This window comes from Physeter macrocephalus, chromosome 16 (assembly GCF_002837175.3).
Source record: "Physeter macrocephalus isolate SW-GA chromosome 16, ASM283717v5, whole genome shotgun sequence".
NCBI classification, from domain to species: Eukaryota; Metazoa; Chordata; class Mammalia; order Artiodactyla; family Physeteridae; genus Physeter; species Physeter macrocephalus.
Genome location: NC_041229.1, coordinates 31,239,466 through 31,266,908, shown reverse-complemented (window position 1 = coordinate 31,266,908; position 27,443 = coordinate 31,239,466). Strand labels below are relative to the sequence as shown.

The 27,443-nt window shown below is 37.3% G+C and overlaps 1 protein-coding gene across 8 annotated transcripts in view; it reads left to right on the top strand.

Annotated features, from left to right (window-relative positions):
- The window catches only part of YAP1 (Yes1 associated transcriptional regulator), a 124,286-nt gene extending 97,059 nt beyond the window's left edge, over positions 1-27,227 (top strand). For 2 of the 8 annotated variants that reach the window (XM_024115338.3, XM_024115337.3), the window contains exons 5-9: positions 5,021-5,202; positions 8,072-8,119; positions 18,428-18,558; positions 21,961-22,073; positions 24,123-27,227. In XM_024115338.3, coding sequence (XP_023971106.1) covers positions 5,021-5,202; positions 8,072-8,119; positions 18,428-18,558; positions 21,961-22,073; positions 24,123-24,361 — 713 coding nt within the window. In that variant the 3' untranslated portion in view covers positions 24,362-27,227. Of the gene's footprint in view, positions 1-5,020; positions 5,215-8,071; positions 8,120-18,427; positions 18,559-21,960; positions 22,074-24,122 lie in introns of all 8 variants that reach the window. The other 6 variants (XM_024115336.3, XM_024115335.3, XM_024115342.3 and 3 more) reach the window with 3 other exon arrangements.
- Positions 27,228-27,443: the final 216 nt, after the last annotated feature.

Here is a 27,443-nt window from a genome sequence, read left to right as displayed (position 1 = left end):
CCGGTCAGATTGGCTATCATCAAAAACTCTAGAAATAATAAATGCTGGAGAGGGTGTGGAGAAAAGGGGACCCTCTTGCACTGCTGGTGGGAATGTAAATTGATACAGCCACTATGGAGAACAGTATGGAGGTTCCTTAAAAAACTACAAATAGATCTACCATATGACCCCGCAATCCCACTACTGGGCATATACCCTGAGCAAACCATAATTCAAAAAGAGTCATGTACCAAAATGTTCATTGCAGCTCTATTTACGATAGCCAGGACATGGAAGCAACCTAAGTGTCCATCAACAGATGAATGGATAAAGAAGATGTGGCACATATATACAATGGAATATTACTCAGCCATAAAAAGAAACGAAACTGAGTTATTTGTAGTGAGGTGGATGGACCTGTAGTCTGTCATACAGATTGAAGTAAGTCAGAAAGAGAAAAAGAAATATTGTTTCCTAACACATATATATGGAATCTAAGAAAAAAAAATGTCATGAAGAGCTTAGGAGTAGGACGGGTATAAAAACACACCATTGTAAAGCAATTATACTCCAATAAAGATGTTAAAAAAAATATATGGCTTGCTCTACCAGCTCTTAAACATGTAGGTTATAATTAAAACTGTGGTACCTAATAGGAAATTAGTTGAATGAAATGCTATGCTATTTTTAAAAGAAAATGGCGGGGGGATCTCTATATACTGCTTTGGAGTAGTCTCAGGGATGTTTTATTAGCAAAAAGGCAAAATGAAGTTAAGTATTAAGAGTATGCCACCGGTTTGCCTTGTGGCGCAGTGGTTGAGAATCTCCCTGCCAATGCAGGGGACACAGGTTCGAGCCCCGGGCTGGGAAGATCCCACATGCCACGGAGCAACTAGGCCCGTGAGCCACAACTACTCAGCCTGGAGCCTGTGCTTCGCAACAAGAGAGGTCTTGACAGTGAGAGGCCCGTGCACCTCAATGAAGAGTGGCCCCCGCTCGCCTTAACTAGAGAAAGCCCTCGCACAGAAACGAAAACCCAACACAGCCAAAAATAAATAAATAAATAAATATTTTTTTTAAAAGCCAGAAAAATCAGCAAATATATAGTAAAAAAAAAGAAAGAGTATGCCACCATTTATCTAAGAAGTATGCTACCATATCTGTGTGTTTGCTTTGATTTTTAAAAACGGAATAAACAAACTGCTAGGGGCAGTGGGGAGTGGCAAGTAAAGCCAGTGTCTGAAATTCAGAAGCACGTCGCCACAAGTGAGCCTGTATATTGAGTTGGCCGAGTCAGAAGAATTATTTCAGATGACACTTAACCGCAGTGATTTGGCTGGATACACCTAATAAAATATCTTAAGGACCAAACTTTTAATAACCATTTTGTTGACCATATCTTTAATAATCGCTTGTATGTTATTTTGAAATACTTGCATATGTATAGAAGGATAATACATATTAATGTTATTGGAAGCAAATTTTTCAGCATTAGACAGAAAATATAGTTATAAGATCTAAGAATCTAAGCAAAAACCCGAATGATACATATTGTGATTATGGATGAAATGCTGTATTATTTGCTTGAAAATAATTGAGGGAAAAGTCGATGAGAATAGATGTAAAACAAAATTGGTTATGTATTGATCATTGGGAACCCAGATGATGACTACATGAGGATTCATCATCTATATTATTTTTTCTGCTTCTCTATTTGTTTATGGAAATTATTTTTAAAAATTTAAATGTATGCTTGAGAGCATAAAAGTGTACTCCTAAGTAACTCATGAGTTAAATGGAAATCACAGTAGAAATTACAGATATTTGGGGTAGAACAATCATGAATTTTACGTACTATTTCAACTGTATGACATGCAGGAAAAACAGTACTTAAAGGTAAATTTATTGACTTAAATGCTCTAAGAAAAGACTTAAGCTAAGTAAGTTCAACTCAAGAAGTTAGGAAAAGAAATACAGAAAAAATTGAGGGGAAGAGTAAGATCAAAAATACCATCACCTTATATAGATATCTCAGTAGGTTGAATTGAACCAAGGCGTTCTAGGGGAGAGTTGGTCTGTAATTTTCCTTTCTTCTAATATCCTTGGTTCTATATCAATGTTATGCTGTCTCATGGAAGAGTTGGTCAGTCTAAGGGGAAATTGGTAGGATTTCTATATTATCACATATTAAATAGTTAAATTTCTGCCTCAGTGAATACTTAACTGACTTAGAAATATTACAGTTTTTTTCAGCACAAGTTTTGTGCAAAGATGCTGGACTAGACACTGAGAATATATATACAATTAGGATACTCTCCCCACTCCTGTAGCACTCCAGTCTAAGAGAAGATACAAATTTGTAAATAAAAAATTACAATCAGGGGCTTCCCCGGTGGCGCAGTGGTTGAGAGTCCACCTGCCGAAGCAGGGTACACGGGTTCATGCCCGGGTCCAGGAAGATCCCACATGCTGTGGAGCAGCTAGGCCCGTGAGCCATGGCCGCTGAGCCTGTGCGTCCGAAGCCTGTGCTCTGCAATGGGAGAGGCCATCGACAGTGAGAGGCCCGAGTACCACGAAGAAAAAAAAAAAAAAAAAAATACAATCAGGTGAGAAATGTCAGTAAACAAATGTCCCAGGGCAGTGCCCTGAAGGAAGATGATTCTTAATGCACATGGCAGACTCTGGGGAAGGCTGGGGAGGTTTGGTCAAGTAGCCTCCAAGAAGAGTTGGCATTTACCAAGCAGCCTCTGTGGCTTCAACAGAGGACACGTGAAACATCACCAGAAGGAGTTTGCCATTTGGCTGGGAGCCAGTATATCATGAGAGCTGTCAGTGAATGTCATTTCAGATTTTGGTAGCAAGGTTCATGAGAGAACGTGATCTGTAATTTTTCTTTGTTTTAATGTCCTTGTAAGGTATTAGGGTTATGCTGGTCTCAAAGGTGTTGTGGAGTTTCCTTCTTTGCTGTTCTCTGGAAAAGGTTTTATAAGATTAGTATTATTTCTTCCTCAAGTGTTTGTGAAGTCATTTGGGCCAGAGGTTTTCTTTGGTCAGTATGTATTAAACATTTAGTAGAAACAGTGACCTGAAATTTCACCTTAAAAAGTTGAATATGTGTCTGAAAAGGTGATACATCATTCTTATTGCCATTTTCACATAATAAAACTTCCATCTGTTCACCAAGGTTACCACAATCCACAGTTTGGTCAATGTTGTATCAGTGACAGAAATTCACTAGTTTAGGAATCCAGTCTGTTTCTAATTGTCAAATGGTATATTATATGTTCAACTAAAAAAATAACAATGACTACCTGAGCTGTTGAATGAGACCAATCTATGCCATCCAGATTCTTTTTTTAAAATAAATTTATTTATTTGTTTATTTATTTATTTTTGGCTGCATTGGGTCTTCCTTGCTGTGTGCAGGCTTTCTCTAGTTGCAGTGAGCGGGGGCTACTCTTCATTGCAGTGCACAGGCTTCTCATTGCAGTGGCTTGTCTTGTTGCAGAACACAGGCTCGAGACGCGCGAGCTTCAGTAGTTGTGGCTCGCGGGCTCTAGAGCGCAGGCTCAGTAGTTGTGGTGCACGGGCTTAGTTACTCCACAGCATGTGGGATCTTCCCAGACCAGGGATCAACCCGTGTCCCTGCATTGGCAGGCGGATTCTATTTTTTTTTTAATTAGTTAATTAACTTATTTATTTATTTGTTTATCTATTTATTTCGGCCTGCGTTGGGTCCTCGTTGCTGCGCTCAGGCTTTCTCTAGTTGCGGCGAGCGGGAGCTACTCTTCGTTGCAGTGCACGGACATCTCCTTGCAGTGGCTTCTCTTGTTTCAGAGTACGGGCTCTAGGCACGCGGGCTTCAGTAGTTGTGTCTCGCGGGCTCAGTAGTTGTGGCTCGTGGGCTCTAGAGCGCAGGCTCAGTAGTTGTGGCACATGGGCTTAGTTACTCTGCGGCATGTGGGATCTTCCTGGACCAGGGATCAAATCCGTGTCCCCTGCATTGGCAGGCCGATTCTTTTTTTTTTTTTTTTTTTTTTTTTTTAAATTTATTGATGGATTCATTGCTGCATTGGGTCCTCGTTGCTGAGCTCAGGCTTTCTCTAGTTGCGGCGAGCAGGGGCTACTCTTCATTGTGGTGCACAGACATCTCCTTGCAGTGGCTTCTCTTGTTGTAGAGCACGGGCTCTAGGCACGTGGCTTCAGTAGTTGTGGCTCATGGGCTCAGTAGTTATGGCTCGTGGGCTCTAGAGCACAGGCTTAGTAGTTGTGGCACACGGACTTAGTTGCTTTGTGGCGTGTGGGATCTTCCCGGAGCAGGCCTCGAACCTGTGTTCCCTGCATTGGCAGGAGGATTCTTAACCACTGCACCATCAGGGAAGTACCATCCAGATTCTTGTAGGCTTAGTTTATTATGAGCATGCATCAGATCATTTAATCTACTTGATTTATTAGAGTTATATTTAAAGATTAATAATCTTGATGAGCTTTACTGCTTAGAATGCTTTGACTCAGTTACTTTGAGAGATTTATTTTTAATTAAATATAATATTTTATAATAAGCAATATATTCACATTATTCAAACTTGAAAAGTTATAAAAAATGTCTCTCTTGAAGTCGGTCCTTTAGTCATCCAGTTCCCCAGGTCCAGAACCAACAGGTGTTAATTTCTTCTTGGCTGTCCTTCAATTCAGATTCTCTGGATATGCATGTAGTATATATTCCACCTGCCCCACTTTTTTTGATACTATCTATTCTGTACTATGCTTTTAACTTAGTATGTCTTAGACTGTTCCATGTCACTGCCTCTTAGAGTTACTTGTTTTTTTTCTCTTATGGCTGCCTTGCATGCTAGGATAACGACAAAGATGACTACAATAATAATAAATTAATATAACCATTGTAATATTGGTGGATTTTTAGGTTGTTTCTAGTCTTATTACAGAAAAGGCTATGTTGAATATCCCCAGTTGCTTTTGAATAACTGAATATCCTTTTTCTTTGCTAGTTTTTTAGGATAGATCTTCTGTTTCATTTCAGCCATGAACCAGAGAATCAGTCAGAGTGCTCCAGTGAAACAGCCACCACCCCTGGCCCCCCAGAGCCCTCAGGGAGGAGTCATGGGTGGTGGCAATTCCAACCAGCAGCAACAGATGCGGCTGCAGCAGTTGCAGATGGAGAAAGAGAGACTGCGACTGAAGCAGCAAGAACTGCTTCGGCAGGTGAGGCCACAGGTTAGAGACCAGCCTTCCACTCTTGGGGTTTTGTTTTCCTATATAAAGTTGGGTGTGTTTCATTTTGGCATTTATTAGTTACAGAGGAATGTTGTTTCTCTGAAACTAGAGTGACACAGAAACATTCTGTCCAGCTCTCGTCTTAGTTTAACTGGCCTTTGATCACATAGGCTGTAACTTGTAAACCTGTATCACAAAGAGATGTTTTGGTCTTATTCATTGCAGTCAGGCAAAAATCGAAGGAAGCAAGGGTGCTTTTCCTCAAATATACAGGCATACCTCGGAGATATTGCCGGTCAGTTCCAGACCACCAGAGTAAAGCAAGTATTACAATAAAGTGAATCACATGAATTTTTTGGTTTCCCGTTGCATATGAAAGTTAATGTTTACACCATACTGTAGTCTATTAAGTGTGCAATAGCATTATGTCTTAAAATAAACAATGTAAATTGTTTATTGTAAAATTTAATGTAAATTTAAATAAATTTAATGTAAAATTAAATACCTTAATTTTAAAATACTTGATTGTTTAAAAATATTAACCATCATGTGAGCCTTCAGTGAGTCATCTTTTTGCAATAGTAACATCAAAGATCACATCACAGATAACCATAACAAATGTAATAACAATGAAAAAGACTGAAATATTGTGAGAATTACCAAAATGTGACACTGAGGCATGAAGTGAGCAAATGTTGTTGGAAAAATGGCTCTGATAGACTTGTTAGATGCAGGGTTGCCACAAACCTTCAGTATGTTTAAAAAAAAAAAATTGCAGTGTCTGCGAAGTGCAATAAGATGAGGTATGTCTGTACATGGAATTGCAGACTACTATATATCTGAGGATTTCACTAAGCGGGGAAACTCTGGGACATCACTTGGGGAGAAACATCTTTTACTTTAAAAGAATTATTTGTCTAGGGGAATACACAATATGATATTTCTCAAATGATAAATGTTTCAGTATTGCTGAATCTAAGATGTTTTATTTAAAACAATACAGGCTATCCCAAGTTCAGAAGATCCCACAGTGCTTTAAAATTATCTACTTATGGATATTTTTTCATGTTGGGATGGGTAGGTTCTAACATTAGAGAGCTGGAAAACTTTACGACCATTTTTACCAGTTTTCTTTCAGAAATACTGTTGGTCTTTATGTGCCATAAGAATATATAATCCCTCACCTCAAAATGAATTTTTACTTTATCTTATTTCAGAGTGATAAAATCTAAATTCAGATATTGGGAGTGTGATCTTCTCAAAGCAATATATTTTAAAATTTTTATGTAAATATTTTGGATAATAAACATGATGTGATTTTGAAAGTGTACAAAAGGTAAACGTACAGTGAAAATGAAATCTCCTTTTCCATTTCTCTAGTTCTCTTTTCTGGTTGTAAGTAGCTATCAGTTTCTTGTATTTTTTTTTTCCCCAGAGACATTCTTTCTGTTTGCAAACGTGAAATATACGTATCTGTACTATTTTTCCTCACCTAAATCATAGCATACTAAGTATAGGCATTAAAGATATCATTATACTCTACATTTTTGTGGCCAGGATGTAGACATTTGAACAAGGTACTTTTTTTTCATGAGTGTTATATTTTAATAGTGTCACGTGTTAATGGAAATACATGAACTTGATACAGTCATTGAACTCAGATTTGGGATTTGAAGAACTGGTACCTAAGAATTAAACTAAGCCATGGAATCCCAGACAGGCACACCTTTAAACTGTTTGTGCTATCAGTAACCTGCCAGTGTAATTCTAGCGTGGTTGGCACCAAAGTGAGTAAGAAATATGATGCCAGCATATGATGTCAAGAAGTGGTCTTGAAAGAAATATTCCCTCATCCGCCTTTAAGAAGGTAGAGAAAGGAAGCACATTAACAAGATTACTGTATCTCTGATGGACTTTTTAACATATTACTATAAAGGAAATATTTTTCATTTAAATAAAACTTTATCATCAGAACAAGGTAGCACCATCAAAATTATAGTTATATAGCTCTTACAAGAAATAAAGCAATTTAAGGGTATGTTTTACACAGCCTGTTTTCATTTTGTTGTTACTGAGTACTAGATGGCGTATGCAAATATAATTTCACATATGAATTAAAGACTACCAAAACCAAGAAACCTGTTAATAAGAAAGGTTAAAGTCTGGGAATGGGCCATCCATCATTTTATTGTTGCCATAGATCAGCTCTCCCCCACCCCCTTCCCGCCCAATGGGCAAAATGCTGCTACTTGTAAAATTCTTCATTCTAAAGAATTTTTCTAAATCTTATTCTCGCTCTTACTCTGGGTGATGGGTCCTAGACAGAATAGTTTCCTTTAAAGGTAACTTCTTTATTTCTTCTTTACTACCTACTGTGTTGTCTTCTTTTGTTGAAGTGACAGACCTGCTCTATTCTTATACTAATGGTGTATTTTTTAAGATTTTTTGGTTTTGTTTTTTAGCAATCCATATAAATTCAGTATATCTTAAGTCTTTTGGCTTCCTGTGAACTTCTTCCATTGATAGTTTCTCTTATCACTGAAGCATCAAATTATATTTTTCCTGCTTCATCTAATATTCAGGAGTAAAGAACCTACCTGACCAATATCCAGTTTTATTTGAACCCTGACACCTAAAGTCTTACTGTCCTATCCTCAATGCTGTTTAACACTTCTGAGGTTTCCGTTTGTTATGTGGCGACTCCGTTGGCTCCTGTCTTCCTCAGCCTGCTTCTTCTTGGGCTAGCTTGGGAATTCTGTGCTATAGTGATATGTCTGGGTACAATTTGTAAGTCAGCCTACACAGCCAAACCATGTGGCTTAAAGTAATTTTTATCCATCTTATTTTTCACTCTTAGGCAATGCGGAATATCAATCCCAGCACAGCAAATTCTCCAAAATGTCAGGTAGGCTCTTATCTGATGTTTTAGCATTGAAAACAGATATTAAATTAGGAAAGAGAAAAAATTCTGCTCCAGGGGCCTGTCCTCACAGAAGATTAGCCCAGAGTAACTTTGAGGCATCTTTCTACCATGATACTTAAGTTAACATTGCCGTTCCCAGAAAGTTTACACTATCTGTTCCCTCCCCACTCCTCCCAGAGTAGTATTCAAAACTCTGTTGAGGTCTTTTTTTTCCCCACATTTGATATGTAGTATATACACCCTGTCAGCCTTGAAGTGTGCCTGATTTTTTATTTGCATAGCCTAAAATAGTACTTACAATGATTTATAGAAATTAATAATTTGAACAGTAACAAAGGTAGTACAGGTTATTTACTTGGGTAGGCTACTTTAGGAAATCTTATTAAGAATTATAATCATACTACTAGGAAAGGAAAAGTTTCTTTTAGTGAACACTCCAAAGAAGGAATATTAAAATTATCAGAAGAGAAAAGGATCTACCTGAGTACTGTTTTGGGTTTCTTTGTTGGCTTTTATCAGCATTCCTCCCTGATGAACCCAAAGGAACACTGGTTGTGAAGGTACCTTATTTAGATGGAAAGATTGTGGCCATTTTTTCCTTCTGTAACATAGGCACTTACCTGACTCATGGAAAGAATCTCATTCTTGAAACCAAAGAGATTCTCTTTGTTCAGGGTTCACAGATTTGAAGGAATTAGGAGCTGGGGGATTATTGCACTTTTCTCAGATTGCCAGAAGCAACCATGAAACACCTCATATTCTGTGGAGCTCCTCTGCACTAGGCTAACAAGTGCATTGTGTTAGAATGAGCTGTGGAAGTGGGAATTGGCAGAACTCCACTCATTTTAGATACTGTTAACTGGTCCATTGGAGCACCAGATAGAATCTTCATAGAGACCAGTTAACTTTGTGAGAGGAAAAACTCTATACATTGTCTATCTCATAAATGCCTCCTTTAATCAAGAAATCCAGGGAATAACTAATGAACGTCATCTTTGCTAAAGCAGAGCAGACATTCTTACAATGAGGACCACTAATACCACATTTGACTGGGAAGAGCACTGTAGCATTGAATCTTTATATAAAGTGAAGACATTTTTCCTTGCTTTTTCTCTGAAGTGTTTCTTTTATTTGTAGTAAATGAAGTAGAAACATAGGCGCAGAAATTAATTCAAATGAGATTCGGGATCAAGCAAAAAGTTCTCCATGTTAAAGTGTTTTGAAATTGCTTCCTTTTTATTTTTTCCTACTAAGATCTTAAACTTTAAATCTGATAAGTAAATTAAATACCTTCGGGTCTTTATTTCATACATCAGTATAAGTGTAAACAGTTGCTCATTAAAATTATCAGGAGTTTTTAGATACTTCTTTTAGTAGTAAAACTTTAGAAAAGTTAAGATTTGTAAATTGAATTTCTATTAAATTTGTATGGTATTAAAATTACAGGGTTGATTCCTTAGTTATTCCTTAGATTTGTCTAAGCCAGAGCAGGAAACCTGAAAGAGATAGGTTTTATAAAAGGTTATTTGTTTTTTGTTTTGTTTTGTTTTTTGTTTTTTTTGAGGTACACGGGCCTCTCACTGTTGTGGCCTCTCCCATTGCGGAGTGCAGGCTCAGCAGCCATGGCCCACGGGCCCAGCCACTCCGCGGCATGTGGGATCCTCCCGGACCGGGGCACGAACCCGCGTCCCCTGCATCGGCAGGCGGACTCTCAACCACTGTGCCACCAGGGAAGCCCTATAAAATTTTTTTTAATTCAACTTCGCATATGTGGAGAATAAAATACTGCCTTGTTATATAAGATTCAGTTGTCAATGTATTTACCTGGCACAATTGTGAAAATGTATGAAATTCCAGTATAGGGCTAAATTTGGAGTTGCTCAAATACCCAGAATCTGGTTGTATTTGTATCAAGCAAGTATCTGTGTTTTTCTCATCCTACATATTTTCTAGATTATCTTAATGTAGATGCCAGGAAAGATTCCACAAAGAAGGGTCATATCTTAAGTGAAAATGCCTTTTAATAAGGTTACCAGGATAATCAAGAAAGCCAGAAAGAGCTTTCCAGTCTCAAAAAACAGACTGTAAAAAGGAATAATGAAGAAAAAGGGTTGGATCCATTCAAAGCTTGAGCGCCAGGCACTCCTGTTCAGTGTTGTGGGGGGTTTGGGTTCTGTTTGTTGTTTGTTTTTACTTTTCTAATAGAAATCAGTGCAGATGAGTTAACAAGCAACATGAAATCAGTGGCATTGTTTTGTAATTATATACTGCATTTGCTGTGAGAAGGTACCAGACTTCAGAATATTCACAAATTACTTGTTTCAGAAGCTATCCTTAAGTACTTCTGCATGGGATTAACAAAACCTGTCTGTATTGTAGGATTTTCTGGTCTTGTAAACTAGTGTCAATATGGGTGAGGTTAATACAAAATTCTGAAAAATTGAGACAACTTTAAAGGGGTTAGTATATTTTCTTAGTTAAAAATGGAAATTATTGCCTCAATTTGTTAGGGTTTGTTGGCAGCGTTTTGGAAAAAGTTGTCCTCATAGAGCTTTAAGTTTTTAAATTTCATTTTGATTATTCACTATTTTTGTTTCTAAAGCAATTTCTGGTCTCAGAAAAAAAAAAAACTTTTTAAAAGTATAAACATCGTCTTTGCTCCATGAGATTGAACATGTATGGAATGCTCAATTTTTCTGTATAACTCTTTATAATACATCAGTTTCTCCTCTGTGACTGGAGGGAGACCTTTGAGAGAGTGGGTTAGGAATGCATCCCAGCTTCTGTTTCAAAGTCTTTTGAAACTAACACTTTAAGGAAAGATAGTTCCCCCTGAGTGTGAATGTTTTTACCTTCTCTTATGCTTAAGAATGTGGTTCTTAGTACCTGCAGTTCCCTAATACCTATGAGATCAAGCCTAAACTGCAACCTAGCTCATTTATGGTCTGTGGTCAGTATCCTTCTTTCTCTCTCTCAATTCTGGTTAAGCCAGTTACCTTCCTTCTGCCAAGTGCACTCCTCTGTCTTGTTGCCATGATTCCACTCATGAGCTTTTCCCCATAAGGAGTACCTGACTTTTCCCCTTCCCTTTTACTGATTAAGAGTCTCCATTTCCTTCATAAGGCCTAGGTCAAAACGCATCCCCAAGTGCCCTCATCAGAATGCTTGAAACGACCCAGAAAATAGAAACAAGACTGCTGTGTATAGATAGCTTATCTCTGAGCAAATAATTGCTTTACTCTTCATAGAAATTATAACTATAAATTTTTTGCAACTGATGAATATTGTGTAGTTGCCATTCCTTGTGGATAGTAATAAATACACACCAGGGTCAGTTACTGGGTTAATGATGGATAAAACCCACAGTATTAATGTTGAGGATATTGTACTACACTGTTAGCCTGAAATGGTGAAGAGATTCAGATGTCCATAGTTTTAGTCAAATAGAGCAAAATAGTACAGTACCCCTGTTCAGAGCCATGTGAAAATAATCAGCCATGTGAAAAAAAAGTAATAATAATTTTTTTTTCTGAATTTAATAATAGCAAAGTTTTGGCTTTTTTTTCCCTCCAAACTCTCTTTTATGTTAGCAGATACTAGAAAAGCTATTTCAGAATCCAATTAATACCTTTTCCAAGTTTATCTCTCTTCTTTTTGAAGTCCTAATATTGACTAAATCATAGATTGAAATGATTCTGTGAATCATTCTATGAATTTGAATCATAGATACACATCTTTTTAGTCAAAAAGGTTCTGAAGTTGAAGATACTTTGGTAAATGGCACAAATATTTAAAAACAAAAAGCATTCTAGACATTGGCTAAATGTTTTAATTTCCAACATAAATGATAAATGGCACAAATATTTAAAAACAAAAAGCATTCTAAACATTGGCTAAATGTTTTAATTTCCAACATAATTAAATATTCTGTGACTGTTTAAAGCTGTGTTGGAAAATGGGGTATGGCAAGACCTATCTTGAATAGTTGGAAGAAATGGCTTTTTGTTTGTTTGTTTTTAAAATTGTTGACATAAACTGCTATTACTAAGACAAACTGTTTAAAAGATGTGTATTTTCAGAGTTATTCTTCATTTCTAAATTTGGATTTCTAGTTCGCTAGACTAACCTACCTTAAATAAATTGATTAGGTTGGAGAGGGGGGACCTTCACTTGTGTGCAATATATTATCCAGAAATGAAACACTCTCACATAGTATTTGCTGAAGATAAAATTGCTTTAAGAAAGTAAAGTTGACATTAATTTTATAGAATGTTCTATAAATGGAATCATAACTTTTTCACCTTAGCATGATTATTTTGAGATTCATTCATGTTGTATTTACAGTTCATTCCTTTTTATTGCTAAGTAGTATGCCATTGTAGGGATATACTACAATTGTTTATCTGTTCACCTACTGATAGATATTTGACTTGTTTCTAAATTTTGACTTGCATAGACATATGCTTCCATGTCTCTTGGATACTCTAAAGAATTTAATAACCTAGAGATGTTCTAAATGTTTCCAGACTACTGACTTCTTCTACTGCCTTTCTCCTTATTTTTCTAAATGATGTGAACCAAAGCATCAGTTTTATATGGAGCCAAAATACTACCAGATATGTATTATCTTAAAGTATCTTTTTTACCCTATGAGAAATGATACTCCTATTTAAATGAGAGGAGGGAAATACAAAAAGGACCAGTGGCTCATGGCTGGATCCTGAGTCCATAAAAGTCCACTATATGAACCAGGCAAATCATGTTTTCCTTTATAAACCATCCTGGAAAGTTCCCTCCAGACCAAGCTGGGACCATCAGTTTTACTTATAGTTGCAGATAGCTCTGACTCCACATGCGTCCCAGATTAGCTAAGATTTACAATCTCAATGGGAAAAGCCACCACATTTTTGTATTATTACAGAAGAAAATGAGCTAAAAATATTTGCTTCCTTTAGAAAAAGTCAAATACTCTAAAAGAACTGTTTGACCTTTGAAATACAGAAGCATGATAAATTTTGGCTGAATTTCCTATAACTTGCTTACTTCTCCATTTTTGAAAGTCTGTCAAACTGTTTATTCTGACTACCTTTGGGAAAAAGAGAAGCTTAACGAACTTGTATTTTTAGCTCAGTATTCTAATATTAGACATTTGTTCAGGATAAAAAACTCCTTAGAGATAGACATAACTTTCAACATGAAGTGTTTCAACTGAAATCAGTTTTTGTAGACAATCCAATTATGTCCCAAGGCTGATTTTTAAAACAGCTATGCCAGATTTACTCAATTACAAAATGATGTTCATATTCATCCAAAATGTGTTTTGACAAAATTACTTTATTGCAATAGAATGGGTTTATTCTACTTAGGTACATGTAGATATATACAGGAATTATTTTTAAGTGCATATAATGGAGAAAGTTTATATGAAATATTTTTGATTAAAAAAATTCAGATTATTTAACTTCATTTCATACTTATCCATATTAATTATTTTTCTCTAAAGTCACTGGCAAAAAGTCTGTACAACTCTGAAACAAATTTTTAATGTTTTACTTCTAAAATTATTAATTTTATACAGTGTGTTCACTTTCACATTTACAGTCCTTGGCTAAGGATACAAGGAATTACAAAGCTTACTCACAATGAAACCCATGATTTAACTGTTCCTCACTGGCAGCAGGACAGCTTAGGGAGGATCTCTTTCAGTTAGTTCTGACTCCACATTCACTCTCCTTCAAAGTCTGACTAGGTAAAGCATGGAGTAGGATACTTCTGCAGATTTCCACATCTCTATATGGGGGTGTGTGTGCATGCATGTGTGGTGTTTATGTAGAAGTGGATGTTACTGTTTTTATATTCAGTTGAACTCTGAACTTATTGATATATGTTAAGGGGAGGGGGAAGTTGGCCTGTTTTCCTACGTAAATACATACAGTTTTCCTCCCCGATTTTTGACAATTTCCTTAAAATATCAACAAAAATGTTTCATCTTCCTTACTGAACCCAGTGAAATAAATTATGTTCACAGATGAAAATATTAACAAAATAATTAATTGGGATTGACATATATACACTGATGTGTATAAAATGGATGACTAATAAGACAAGGAAGGAAGGAAAGAAAAGAAAGAGATGGAGGGAGGGGGAAGGAAGGAAGAAGAAAGGAAGGAAGAAATGGGGGGAGAGGGAAGGGAGGAAGGAGAGAGGAAGGAAGAAAGAAAGAAGGAAGGAAAGAAGAAAGAAAGAAAAAAAAGAAAGGAAGAAGAAAAAGAAAAGAAAGAAAGAAAGAATGCCTTGGGGAGGGGGCTACCAAGTAGTCAAGTTTAGTTAAAGTAATTTTGTTTCTAGCAAATACTGAGCTATGTAAAAATATACCCATTTTTGGATGATGTATGTGTAAGTTATATATCAATGATACCTCAATAATACTTCAAAAATTACTTCTAATCAACCCTGGTTGGTTGGTTTTGGGGTTTTGTTAGTTTTTCCTGTAACTAGAAGTTTCAAACCTGAGCTGAATATCCATACCTGGTATATGGGTTCTATAATCTTTGTATATGTTATTTATATCATTGGCCTTATCATATTACATTTGTTTTCATGCCGTATTCTTCACTATTTGGTTGATAATGCTAACACCGTCCTACCACCACCACCAGTAAATAAAGTGGCATTTTTTTCCCCTTGTTCCTTTCAAGTTCAGTTTACATGAATCCCTAGGTTAGTTACTCTTAGTCCTGGCTCAAATATAGATTTGATGAGAAGTATTTCCATAGCCTTTTAGGGGGTTGGATATCTTCTTAGGCAACTTGTAAAGACTGGCCTTCTTATTCACATCTCTAAATTACCTTTCTTTGTAAATATGGATAGTTGGTTCTTTAGTGTCTGCTGACAGTAGAAATTCAGTTGTTAAAGGCAGCAAAAAGTAAAAATCTGATAGCTTCAAACAAGCAATATGGCAGAATTCAGAGTAGCGAGAACATGGAGATTTTGCACATAACAATTAGCTTTAACGTCATAAAACCTTGAAAAAGTGGAAGCCATCAAAAAGGATAAAGTAAAAGTTGTAAAAACAATATGAAAATTATAGCCAATTTATTAAGTTATTTCAGTAATGATTTATTTGCTTTGTGCTGCAAGGACTTCAAAACTAGGTACACAGAAACATGAGCATGCCTTCCCTAGGCATCAGCCTCATCCAGAGCCTATAATTTTATTCACTTTATAATGTATTGCTTTGAGGGCTTTCTTGGTGGCACAGTGGATAGGACTCCATGCTCCCAATGCAGGGGGCCTGAGTTCGATCCCTGGTCAGGGAACTAGATCCCACACGCATGCCGCAACTAAGACCCAGCTCAACCAACCAACCAACCAAATAAATAAATAAATAAATATTTTTAAGTAAAATAAAATTTATTGTTTTTAACATCCTTATATTTTAATAGCAACATAAATTCTTCAAAGTATTTAGAAGCTCTTGTTTTATGCTCCAAAATGAGCTTGTTCTATGCTCATTCATGTATTCATTTTGTGCCCTTAAGGGACAGAGAAGAAATAATTACAATATCATGTGATAAGTGCTAAGATCGTGTTACATACATATGCTCAGGGTGTGAAAGACATATTGTGTATCTGTCTAATCTAATCCAATCCGAAGATGGAGATGGGATCATTTTGGAGAATTACCTAGAGAAGGTAACTGTGTCTTAAATAATAAGAAAGGAAAGTGTTCTAGTCAAGAGTATATGGAAAGACATGGTACCAAGTGAAAACATTTCGTATTACAGACCTGCAGGGAGTGCACTTTGTTTAAAAGTCACTTCTCACTTTGTAAGGTGAAAATGGGGGCGAGGGGCGCATCAAAGATAGAAGATAGAGAAAACAAGTAAAATGGATCCCCAGAAGCTGCTAGGAGTGTGGGTTGGCCTAGAACAGGAGACAGCGGGAGGGAATCCATTTTCTGAGACTGGAAGAAAAGTTATAAAGGTGATGAATGAAGATGGCTTTGGGGGAGCAGGAAGAGATGACAGGAGGATCCAGAAAACCACAGATTGTGCCTGATGACCTCAGTGTTCTTATTTAAATGGGAGAGAGCTTGAAAAAGGAAAAGCATTTAAGTGAACAGGGTCTTGAGAGAATGTGCCAGATTTGGAGTAGTAATCATGAGAATATGAGAAAAAAGTAACCAAGGACCCAAGAAAAAACAAAAAACAATGAGTGGTACTAAGGAGAGCCCAGCCAAGGCCAAAGACTATTAATTTATAACAGTCTGGATAGTTGTATGATTTTTCTCTAGCATTTCTTAGCAGTCTCAGTATAGAAATGAAGCAAGCACATTTTTAATATTGATTCATGGTTGGAATGTGCTGTGTTGAAATAAAATTATGTGTGTATCAGGAATCTGAAAGGTAATCATGTGTATTTAAAATGATCAGCCCTGCATTTAAACTTGTAGGGAAGGAGAGCCAATAGATTGGAATAGTAGGAGGCAGAAGAAACTGGGTGGAAAGAAGAAATACGGTTCCAGAAAGCGGGATGAGTACATGTAAGATTTCTGGGGAAGAAGTTTCTAAACCAGTTCAGGGTGTGACCGAGGAAGTTAATGACTGAAATACAATGGTAAAGTGGTCAATATCATTGCAATTTAGAGAGCCAGGAATTTCAGCATTAGATTACTATATAGATTTTGTGCATGGATATTGACAGTTCCCGGGTGATAGATGCAGTTGCAATGAAGTGAAACAATGATCATTGTCCCAAACATGAGTAAAGATTGTAGAGGTAGGTTTGGTTTTGAATAGCAAGGTCTTGGCTGTACCAAGTGGGTGATTGAGGTGGGTAGGGATGAAGATCACTGGAATCCAGAAATTCAAGGAACTCATGTTGAGTGAATCATCTACATAATGTATAAGTGATAAGATATAGTGGCATGTCTTAAAATTAATATAATATTGAAATAGTAATGAACATAAATGGTATTTTAATACATTTACAACAACTAGAGCATGATATGAAAATGTTTTCTATTGATGAAAAGCTGAAAAGTCAAAGGTATAGTAAATACTACTGTTTGTTGCCTATATTTATAATTGAAGAAAACGCTAGATTTTAGTTATAGGTTAATGAAAATAAAGATATAATTTTTTTTCTCCATCCAAGTTCACATACCCTCTGCATTCTGTCATGATCCTCCAGTTAAGAAACCCATTTAAAGAATGGGGTATCTAGAAGGCAGAAACCTGAGTAAAAAGAAGTGGTTGTTGCATAGTCTAGAAGTGGTGGTGCAGAGCTCAGAGAATATCTCCACTGCTTCTGGACCCAGTGGTGACTGGGAGTGAGGGTGCTGGAGATGGTGTGTGCCTCAGCGAGCAGGCTTGGCTCAGGAAGGCTGCAGGGGGTGAGGTAGTATCTTTGTGATAAAAAGCCGTAGTTCAGGTCAAACCAAAAATGTCGAGGGAGAGAAAGCTGATGCTCTAGCAGAGTTGATGTTTATGAGAGCTTGAGAGGCACAGTGGAAATCCTCAGGGCAGGGAACAGCGAACAGATGAAAAGGTGAGGAAAAGAACTGGGTGGTAATGAAGGTGTAAGAGTTGGCCAGAGTGAGGTGAACTAGCCTTGAAGCCCCAGGCAAATATAAAGCTGAGGCCTGGGATGTTTGGAAGCATGTTGAGGCAGGCCTTCTGAAACGATCAGGGTAGTAATGGCCCATAGCTTTTGCTCAGTTTCCAGGTAGAATCTTGCTGAGAAATTGTTGGATGCCCCAGAAGATAGTTCAAGATTGAAAAACCTGAAGTCAGAATGAGTTACTTGATACCAAAGTGTAAAACAATGCAGGAGGGCAGTGAGGAGTGTTGGTGTCTTGGTAAATCACCAAATTTTGTTCTTTTGGCTTTATTTTTATTACTGGTGCCAAACATATAAAATCATATGAGGGTTGGTGAGTAAAAATAAACTTTAAAAGAATTCTCTTTTTAAAGATCAGACTTGCCATCCTACCCCAAACGAGGGATTTAGGAGTGTCTGCCAGAAAAGGAAAATACCAAAAGGAAGCTAAGTAGTTAAATATATATGTTTTGGGGTTAATAAGACTAATTAAACTTTCAGTTTATATAATTTAATGTTTAATCACTTGAAATGGATAAAAGAACCTGGTCCTTCTGATTGGGAAACTCATTAACTTTTAGATGTTAATACTTCAGCTTTATATGTACAAGTTTATTACTTTAAACCTAACGATAAATTTGTTAATCAGTAGATTGATTCTGTTTATTTGTGTTGATTTTTTTCTAGGAATTAGCTCTCCGTAGCCAGTTACCAACACTGGAGCAGGATGGTGGGACTCAAAATCCAGTATCTTCTCCTGGGATGTCTCAGGAATTGAGAACAATGACGACCAATAGCTCAGATCCCTTTCTTAACAGGTTGGTAAGAGTTGCTACTGGCCAACATCTGATAAAGGTCATAGTTTTAAGGTGATTCTCCTTAGTACTTGTAATAAGCTGTTTGAACATCTTTGTGGGCCAAAAACCATAGCTGTAAATGAATCTCTCCATAAATGGCTAGTACAGTAAAACTTGAGGATTAAAAGCTGGCTCATGTGAGAGGAAATGAGCTGTTCAGACTTGTAGAGGGGATACTTATTCACAGTCACGTGTTTGCTTTTGCCTATACTGTTGAAAAACAGTTACTTGCAGAATCATGAAGGAACATGTGAATGCCTTTCTATAAAAGCAAATGAACTGCATCTTAAACCTACTTAGGGCTGCATTGTAAGGATCATTAGAAGGAATTTTCCACGTAAGTGTTCAGCCTGAGAGGTTTCACTGCAGGAGCACTGTAAGGCCTCATGTTCTTAAGGGCTACAGGTCAAGGAGATAAAAAGTATGGTTGTGCCTCTTTCAAATAATGTATTAATATTAAAGAGTATTGAAAATAACATAGTTTAAGGATGATTTTTAGTGAGTTACCACAAATCTTGGGTTTCAGGCATATTGCAAAGATGTTATTATATGTAGGGAGGGCTATGTTGAAAACTGCAAGCTGAGACAGAACATATTCTTTGCCTAGAAGGTCATTTAAAATTAAGATTTGACTACAATTCTTTCTTCTAGATTGTCAAATATTTATGGAGTTTCAGCTTTTAAAATAAGGAACAAATGCTTTCTGGTCTTTGCTTTTTTTTTTTTAACCAATTTTAAACAGTGTACTTTTTAAAACATTTAAAGGTATTTTTGTTTAAGAAGGCTATAATGCTACCCTTTCAATTCTCACCAATTGAATTGAAAACATCCTGATCCTAAGAAAAACAAAATACCTTGTCATACCAAAATATTTAGTACAATAGAATTTTCTGTCATTTGCTCTGTCTTAAGGTTAATGCTGGTGCCCTAATTGGTTAGTTTGGTTTCAAAGGCCATCTAAAATGTATTTAAGTTTGTATTTACTCTTCTGACATATGCAGTTTAAAGTTCTGCCAAAAATTGAGTGTATTTATATAAGACTGTAGTTCTAAGCTTAAACTGAGGTTAAGTAGGAAAGGTCATAGCCACAGAACTTTCTTTTCCACAAAGGAAATTTCAGATCAATATAATTCCAGTACCCATCTTATTGAAGGCCTGTATTGATCCAGGGATAAAATTAGACCATTTGGGAAAAAATGGATAGACTGCATATCCTCCTGATAGTCATTTGTGCAGATTCTTTCTTAAAACTTTTGATAAGAGCTGAGCTACAGTTTAAGATTCTATTTTCTGGTAAAGATCACAGAGTGGAACATTGCCAGTGTTGTTAGTCTCAGGGCAAAATCCCATGTCTACTCTGTAGTACCCCCAGTTTCTAAAACACACATCTGACTATAACATTTTTCTTTTCAGAAACTCTTGATGGTTTCCCCACTGCCCATTATTCGATTATACATATTCCTTAAGCTCTAAACACTTGTTCCCCTAACTTGCCATGGAGTTGACTCTTAGTAGTGGTGGAACAACCCCTCATCTCCCTTTTACTCTTGAGGTCTTTCAAGGCCAGCTCCCACATTCCCTTCCATGAAACCTTTCCCCTGTACTTTTCAAGCTTACTCCTCTTTGTTCTGAAAGCACTTTGCTCACATAGCCCTTGTATATGATTCATTAATGTATTTGTTCACCTCCCTCCCTGAAGTTGTGAGCCTCTCAGAAAGCATCAGTTGTAGATTTTTGTTGTCATTAATCTCTGTATCCTCAGACTAGTCTAATCCCTATTGCGCAGTAGCAGATGCTCAGTGAATGTTTATTGAAGGGAGGTGGGGGGCTGCAGGGAGCAGTTCCTAATCAGGAAAATGGCCTTGTGAACTGGGTCCTCAGGAGTGCCCATGTGCTTCCCCTGAGGCTTGGAAAGAACTCTGAACAACTGTGTAAATTCAGCTATTCTGTAACAGAGTCTTGAGTGTCTTGATATGTGCTCCATTCTTAGCAGTGGGAATAGAGTGATGACTAGGACCAGGCCCTTGTCCCAGATCAAGACAAGCAAAATAAAAACAAACCACATCCTGAGACCTTCTCCAAAGTAGCTGCATTATATACAAATGGTCTCAGAGGCAAATTTGTGTTTTCTTGGATCTGTGTGAGGCTTTTGAATCTTGCCAAAATCTGACAGAAGCATTAAACTAGTGGTTGCAATATACAGAGTGAAGGGGAGGGAGAACAAGGCAAGTGCATTGAGTAATTTAGGAAAGAAATTTAGGGGCTGAGCTTTCGACCTTGAGCAACTGTTAAAGCTTGTTTTTAAAGCTTAGTTATTTTTTGTTTAACTTTTGTGTAAGCTAAACAGCTGTTTAAGTGTCCAAGCTGTGGGGAAAGTTAGAGTTTGCACTGTAGTCAGAGACCATTAAGAACAATTGCCTTTATTTCACACTTTGCCATTAGATTTCCTAGAATTAGCAGAACCCCCAATTGTACAGGCAATGCCACCTGGTGTCTGCGTGCTACTAGGTTAGGAGAGTGTCGTATTTATGAAAGTAATAGTCTAAGGATATTTACCATACTTCTATGTAAATCTGTGATACTGTTCATTTAGCCTAAAGTAAAAATCTGTCTTGGCTCATATTTTTCTGTTTTTCTCAAGGTATGTGCCCTGTAGTTTTTTTTTTTTTTTTTTTAATCTTTCCTTCAACTGGAACTCTCAGGACTCCTATCTCATGCTAAGGTGTTTATTTGCGGCTCCCCGCCTTTCCCAAACAGAAACAAGGAGATCAAGCTAGGGAGTTCAGTTCTTATCGGCAGTGACTCATCTGTTTTGGCCCAGTCCAAAAAGAAATTCTGGTTCTTTATTTTGGTTTGATTTTTCTGGCTTAAACTCTCTGCATGAGAGCTAGGAATTTAGCATGAATCTAGTGCAGACCTGTCTCACCACCCACCTGGAGGTTGTTTTGACCTATGCCTGTGACCACCGCTACTCGGGGAATTGAGACCCTGAAACAAATGAGCCATGTGGAGCCCCTAGATTCAAATGATACTAGAGAATATCTACACAGAGAATTTTCTCTCACCTAGGAAAACTGGAAATATCTTTCTTTTCCCTTATTGCCACCAAGCCCAGAACCTTATGAGAAATTTTGGCCCCCTAAAGTTGCCAGTTTCAATTAGGATTAACTTGTCTGTTTCACCTCATAGTAAAAGAGCTTTGTATGGGCCCTGAAGGAGGGTGCTTGTTTCAGATGCTGCAGGGCAAGAATTTTCACTAATTCTCTTTGAGAATCATGTTGGTACTCAGCAGGTGTTTATATTTTTACCTCGAAATCATTTCTTAAATTTTTTGTGTTGGTCTTTAACTCTCATTCTTTGTAGTGGCACCTATCACTCTCGAGATGAGAGCACAGACAGCGGACTAAGCATGAGCAGCTACAGTGTCCCTCGGACCCCAGACGACTTCTTGAACAGTGTTGATGAAATGGATACAGGTTGGTATTCTTTATTCCTCTTGGTAATCTAGCTTTCAGTGGGAAATAGTCATTGTATTACCAGGTCTAATTAAACTATTGTGAGCAAAGATTATTCAGAAAACCAATTAAGATCCTGTAAACAATTCAAATCGAGTTTGCTTTGTGGGGTTTTTTTTTTGTTTTTTTTGGCATCTTTTAATTTAAGTCTTTTCCCAGTTTTTAAATGTCATGAATATCTCAGCTCTGTTTGACATGACTTATTTTATATTTTAGCATTTAAAACATTGAGTTAATTGACAAAGCAGTTGAGGAGCCTATTAGAAGTCTGTTATATTGATTTGTATTCTTTTATAAATTATTATTTTTTTTTTTTTTGGCTGCATTGGATCTTTGTTGCTGCTTGCGGGCTTTCTCTAGTTGCAGCGAGCGGGGGCTACCCTTCATTGCAGTGCACAGGCTTCTCATTGTGGTGGCTTCTCTTGTTGCGGAACACGGGCTTCAGTAGTTGTGGCTCGCAGGCTTTAGAGCGCAGGCTCAGTAGTTGTGGTGCACGGGCTTAGTTGCTCCGCAGCATGTGGGATCTTCCCGGACCAGGGCTCGAACCCGTGTCCCCTGCATTGGCAGGCAGATGCTTAACCACTGCGCCACCAGGGAAGACCCTGGATTTGTGTTTTTAATTTTGGAGAAGATCTCTATATGTGATTCATTGTCTGCTTCCCTCTCTTTTGTGAGGGTCTTTGGTCCAACTTAGGTGGTATGGGGCTCAGGAAGCCAGGTAGGGGAAGGCTAGGTGGTGGGGCTTACCTACTTTATTGTTAGAATAGTTGCAGGGATCTTGCAGAAGCTAAGAAATACCTGCCTCACAGGTAATTATAGAACCCTTTTTCCTGTGGCTTACCCGGTGACCCTGGACTTGGCAGCTATCAGAGGGCATGAATTGGCGGGGAAATGAAACAGTTCTCCAGCTAGCTAGTTCTTTAGCTGGCAGCTTCTAAAAGTGTTTGGCAAGTCTTCTGTACCTGTGCTCATCCAGCTCATGGCTTTGATGCTTCTGGGAATCCACAGCGCCCTCTCTTCATCTAAATCTTAAATCATCCATAGGAGTCGCTTCAGACCCATCTCATTCATAACACCTTTCCTGACTCCTCTGTCCCCCCATTTCTCTCTTCTCTCTAAACCTTTTTAATACTTAATGGTTTATATTAGTTTTTCTGAAAGCATGTTCCATTGAAGTGTTAAGGAATGTTAACATTGTCATGGGCAAAAAGGTTTCTTGGCAAGGTAAGTTTGGGAAACCTAGAAGCAAAGCTAGGAAGACTTATCTATCCAAGGACTTTTTGGAAGGCTTTTTTTTTTTTTTTTTTTTTTTTTTGCAGTACGCGGGCCTCTCACTGTTGTGGCCTCTCCCGTTGCGGAGCAAGGCTCTGGACGCCCAGGCTCAGCAGCCATAACTCATGGGCCCAGCCGCTCCGCGGCATGTGGGATCTTCCCGGACCGGGGCACGAACCCGCGTCCCCTGCATCGGCTGGCGGACTCCCAACCACTGCGCCACCAGGGAAGCCCGGGAAGCTTGTTTTTACTGTTGTGAATGTGAATCTCCCAAGAGTGGAATAGAGTTTCATGCAGTTCTTTTATTCTGTTCCCCAGTGTGTACTTCAGAGAAAGACAGGTCTATACCATTCATTTTTATATTTTATCTTATTATGGTGGTGCATACCTGGAAGAGAGTCAAGTAATGATGCTGTGTTGTGTCATACTTGTTCTTTCTCTCTTGCTGTATATAATTTTTCAAGGAATTTTTTTTCAGGACCCCCTTCACTGCTCAGCACATAGTAGTAAGCAATCAAGCTTGTTCAATATCTGAACAATTTTGAAGCAAAAGGAAACTTGCGTTGTTACTTTGCTATCTGTGGGTTGTTTGACCTTAAGTAAACTGTGGGCCAGTGGAGGAGGTCGGTCAGGAATCCGTTTCTTTCCCTGTGCATTTATGTATACTCACATGATACGACTCTGATGTTAGCTTTTCAAAAAGGACCTATTCTCTTTCTCTCTTCCTGTTCCATCTAGGTGACACTATCAACCAAAGCACCCTACCCTCACAGCAGAACCGTTTCCCAGACTATCTTGAAGCCATTCCTGGGACAAATGTGGACCTTGGAACACTGGAAGGAGATGGAATGAACATAGAAGGAGAGGAGTTGATGCCAAGTCTACAAGAAGCTTTGAGTTCTGACATCCTTAATGACATGGAGTCTGTTTTGGCCGCCACCAAGCTAGATAAAGAAAGCTTTCTTACATGGTTATAGAGCCCTCAGGTAGACTGAATTCTAAATCTGTGAAGGATCTAAGGAGCTATACCTGAAATTTCCAAATAAGCCAGTTGTGATCTTCTGGCTAATACCGAAAAAGATGAACAAACGTCCAGCAAGATTCTTTCATCCACTATTTTGCTCTTCCTTGTCCATTGCTGCTGTTAATATATTGCTGACCTCTTCCATATTTGGCTCTAAAGAATCAAAAAAAACTTTTTTTGTTTCTTTTGCTATTATAACTACTGTTTGTTTTGGGGGCTGGGGGAAGTGAGCCTGTTTGGATGATGGATGCCATTCCTTTTGCCCAGTTAGACGTTCACCAATCATTTTAACTAAATACTCAGACTTGGAAGTCAAATGCTTTGTGTCACAGCATTTAGTTTGTTCAAGCAATTGTTTCTTCAGCTGCCTTGGCCAGTGGAAAAACATGACTTACTGGTCTGACAAGCCAAAAACGTTGTATCTGATATTAAGTACTGATGCTGATTTGAAGAGATAGCTGAAACCAAGGCTGAAGACTGTTTTACTTTCAGTGGGTTTTTTTTTCCCTCCTAGTGCTATCATTAGTCACATAGTGACCTTGATTTTATTTTAGGAGCTTATAAGGCTTGAGATAATTTCCATAGAAATATATTAATTATTGCCACATACTCTAGTATAGGTTTTGGTGGGTTTTATTGTGATTTTTTGTTGTTGTTGTTGTTGGTTTTTTTTTTGTTTGTTTTTTGTCTTGGTTGGGGTTTTTATTGTTTTGGGGTTTTTTTTTGTTTTTTCTTTTTTTTGTTTTTTTTTGTTTTTTTTGTTGTTGTTTCTCAGAACTTAGGCAAATTACCATTATAGTGAATCTGTTTATACTTGTAGCTTGGGACAGTTATTGTAGTTCCTTTGGTAAATCTACATGCCCTGGTTTTTTTTTTACCATCTTATTTAAATCTTGGTAATCTGCTCTCTCTATATATACCCACACACACACTTATAATGTTTATGATAGTGTGATAGCAGAATGTATCTTTTTTTTTTTTTTTTAAGTTTTCCCTACTTTCCAATTTATTTTAAAATTGTAGCTTTGAATGTATGCATTTAGAATACATGACTAGTAGTTTATATTTCACAGGTAGTTTAAATCTGGTTAGGGCAGTCTGCAAATGTTGGTGGTAGTTTAGTGTTCTAGAAAGGGCTGTTATTATGGGTAGTGCCTAGAGGAGTCCTGTATGCCCTCTGGGCACACAATGGATATTATCTGATGAATTTGAAAGAAGCAAACCAGAAATGGCTTTATTATCCCCTGGTTAGTCCCTCAGACTAATTTTAAGTCTTGATGGGAATTCACTGAGTTAGGTTCATAGTGTACATGACAGAAGTAAGCTTTATATAGTGGTTTACCTTCCTTTAGCTTTGAAAGTTTACCTTTGCCTTAGTTTTGGAAGTAAATTCTAGTACTTTAGTTCTCTTTTGTAATGAACACATTAAGGACTACATTGAAATATTACCTACAAAATCGTTCTTCTAAGACTTGCTTCTGCTTCTGTATGCTGAGAATTGACCCTGGATAGTATATAGAATACTGTAAGGTCATAAGTTAGCTGGTAAAGTGATCAGATTAATGTATATTGGTAGTTGAATTTAGCAAAGAAATAGAGATAATCATGATTATACTTTTATTTTTACTGGAAGAGATATAACTAGAGTATGTGTCTACAGGAGTAATAATGTTTTCCAAAGAGTATTTTTAAAGGAACAAAATGAGCATGAATCAAACCTTCAGTATAAGCTATGAAGTAATACTTGGTTGTGAATTATAGTGGTATCAGCTAGCACCTCTATGATTAAGGGTCTTTCAGTGTTTCTAGAGTAAGCCCTTATTTTCAAGGGTTTATAAGACATAAAATCTCTTTTCCTGGCTAAAACTGCTATGAAAAGCCTCAGCTTAGGAAGACAAGTGTTTGTTTTTTCTTTCTGATTACAGAATCTAAGCATTTTGACCCTTCAATTTAGAGCAGTGCAAAAGTTGGAAGTAAGAAGTTTTATATTAAGTAATTTCAATGCTCAAAATGCAATCACTGTGTTGTATATAATGATTCATAGGTCGATCATTCGTAATAATTGACTCTAAGGCTATTATTAAAAAAACAGAAGAAAGATTAAATCTTGAATTAAGTCTGGGGGGAAATGGCCACTGTGCAGATGTATTGATTTTTTTAGAGGAATAATGAAATTCTGCCTAGAATGCATAATTGAGTTTATGGATGGATGATACAGCATGTTGGCTTTTTTATGTGCAGAAGATCAAAGGTACTTGGAAGGAGTGCTTACAATTTGCCATTAAGCCACAAATTAAGATCGCATTTTATATATCAGCAGAGTAGCTTTAGATTAGGGGAGAGGGTGGGAAGGTGGGAGGGGAGTTGTGAAGACTTAGTGGGACCTTGATAGAGAACTTTATAAGCTTCTTTTTCTTCAATAAAGACTTGTCTTGCATCTTGCTGTCATTAAAGTCAGTTGTTCCTAAAATTTTAATCACTTAAGTACACCCACAAAACAAAAATATGGAGTTCTTCATTTCCTCTCACCTTTAGCTTACCCAGTTATACCTCAGTGTTGAAGCAGCACCGTGGTACCTAACAGACATGGTGCTTTGATCTTATCATACCCTCTGTACTCACCTGAAGGGAGACCTAAGCCTTTCTCTTTCTGAGTTTGAATCACAGCCTTGATGTGCTCTTCCTTGTTTTATGTCCTTATTCCTAATGTAACGTGTTTAACTGCTTCTTGGTTGTATTGGGTGGCATTGGGATAAGATTTTAACTGGGTATTCTTGAATTGCTTTTACAATAAACCGATTTTATAATCTTTAAATTTATCAGCTTTTTACAATCGTGTTCTTTTTAGTTAGTGCTTCTTAGATCTACTTATGGTTGATGGAGCACATTGATTTGGAGTTTCAGATTTTCCAGAGCACTATTTATAATAATTACTATTTTCTAAATATAGTGCCTTTTTAAAAAAAGGAAAAAAAGAATATAAGGAAGTGACTTCTATACAAACGATGTTGCTGTTTTAAGTATTCATACTAAAT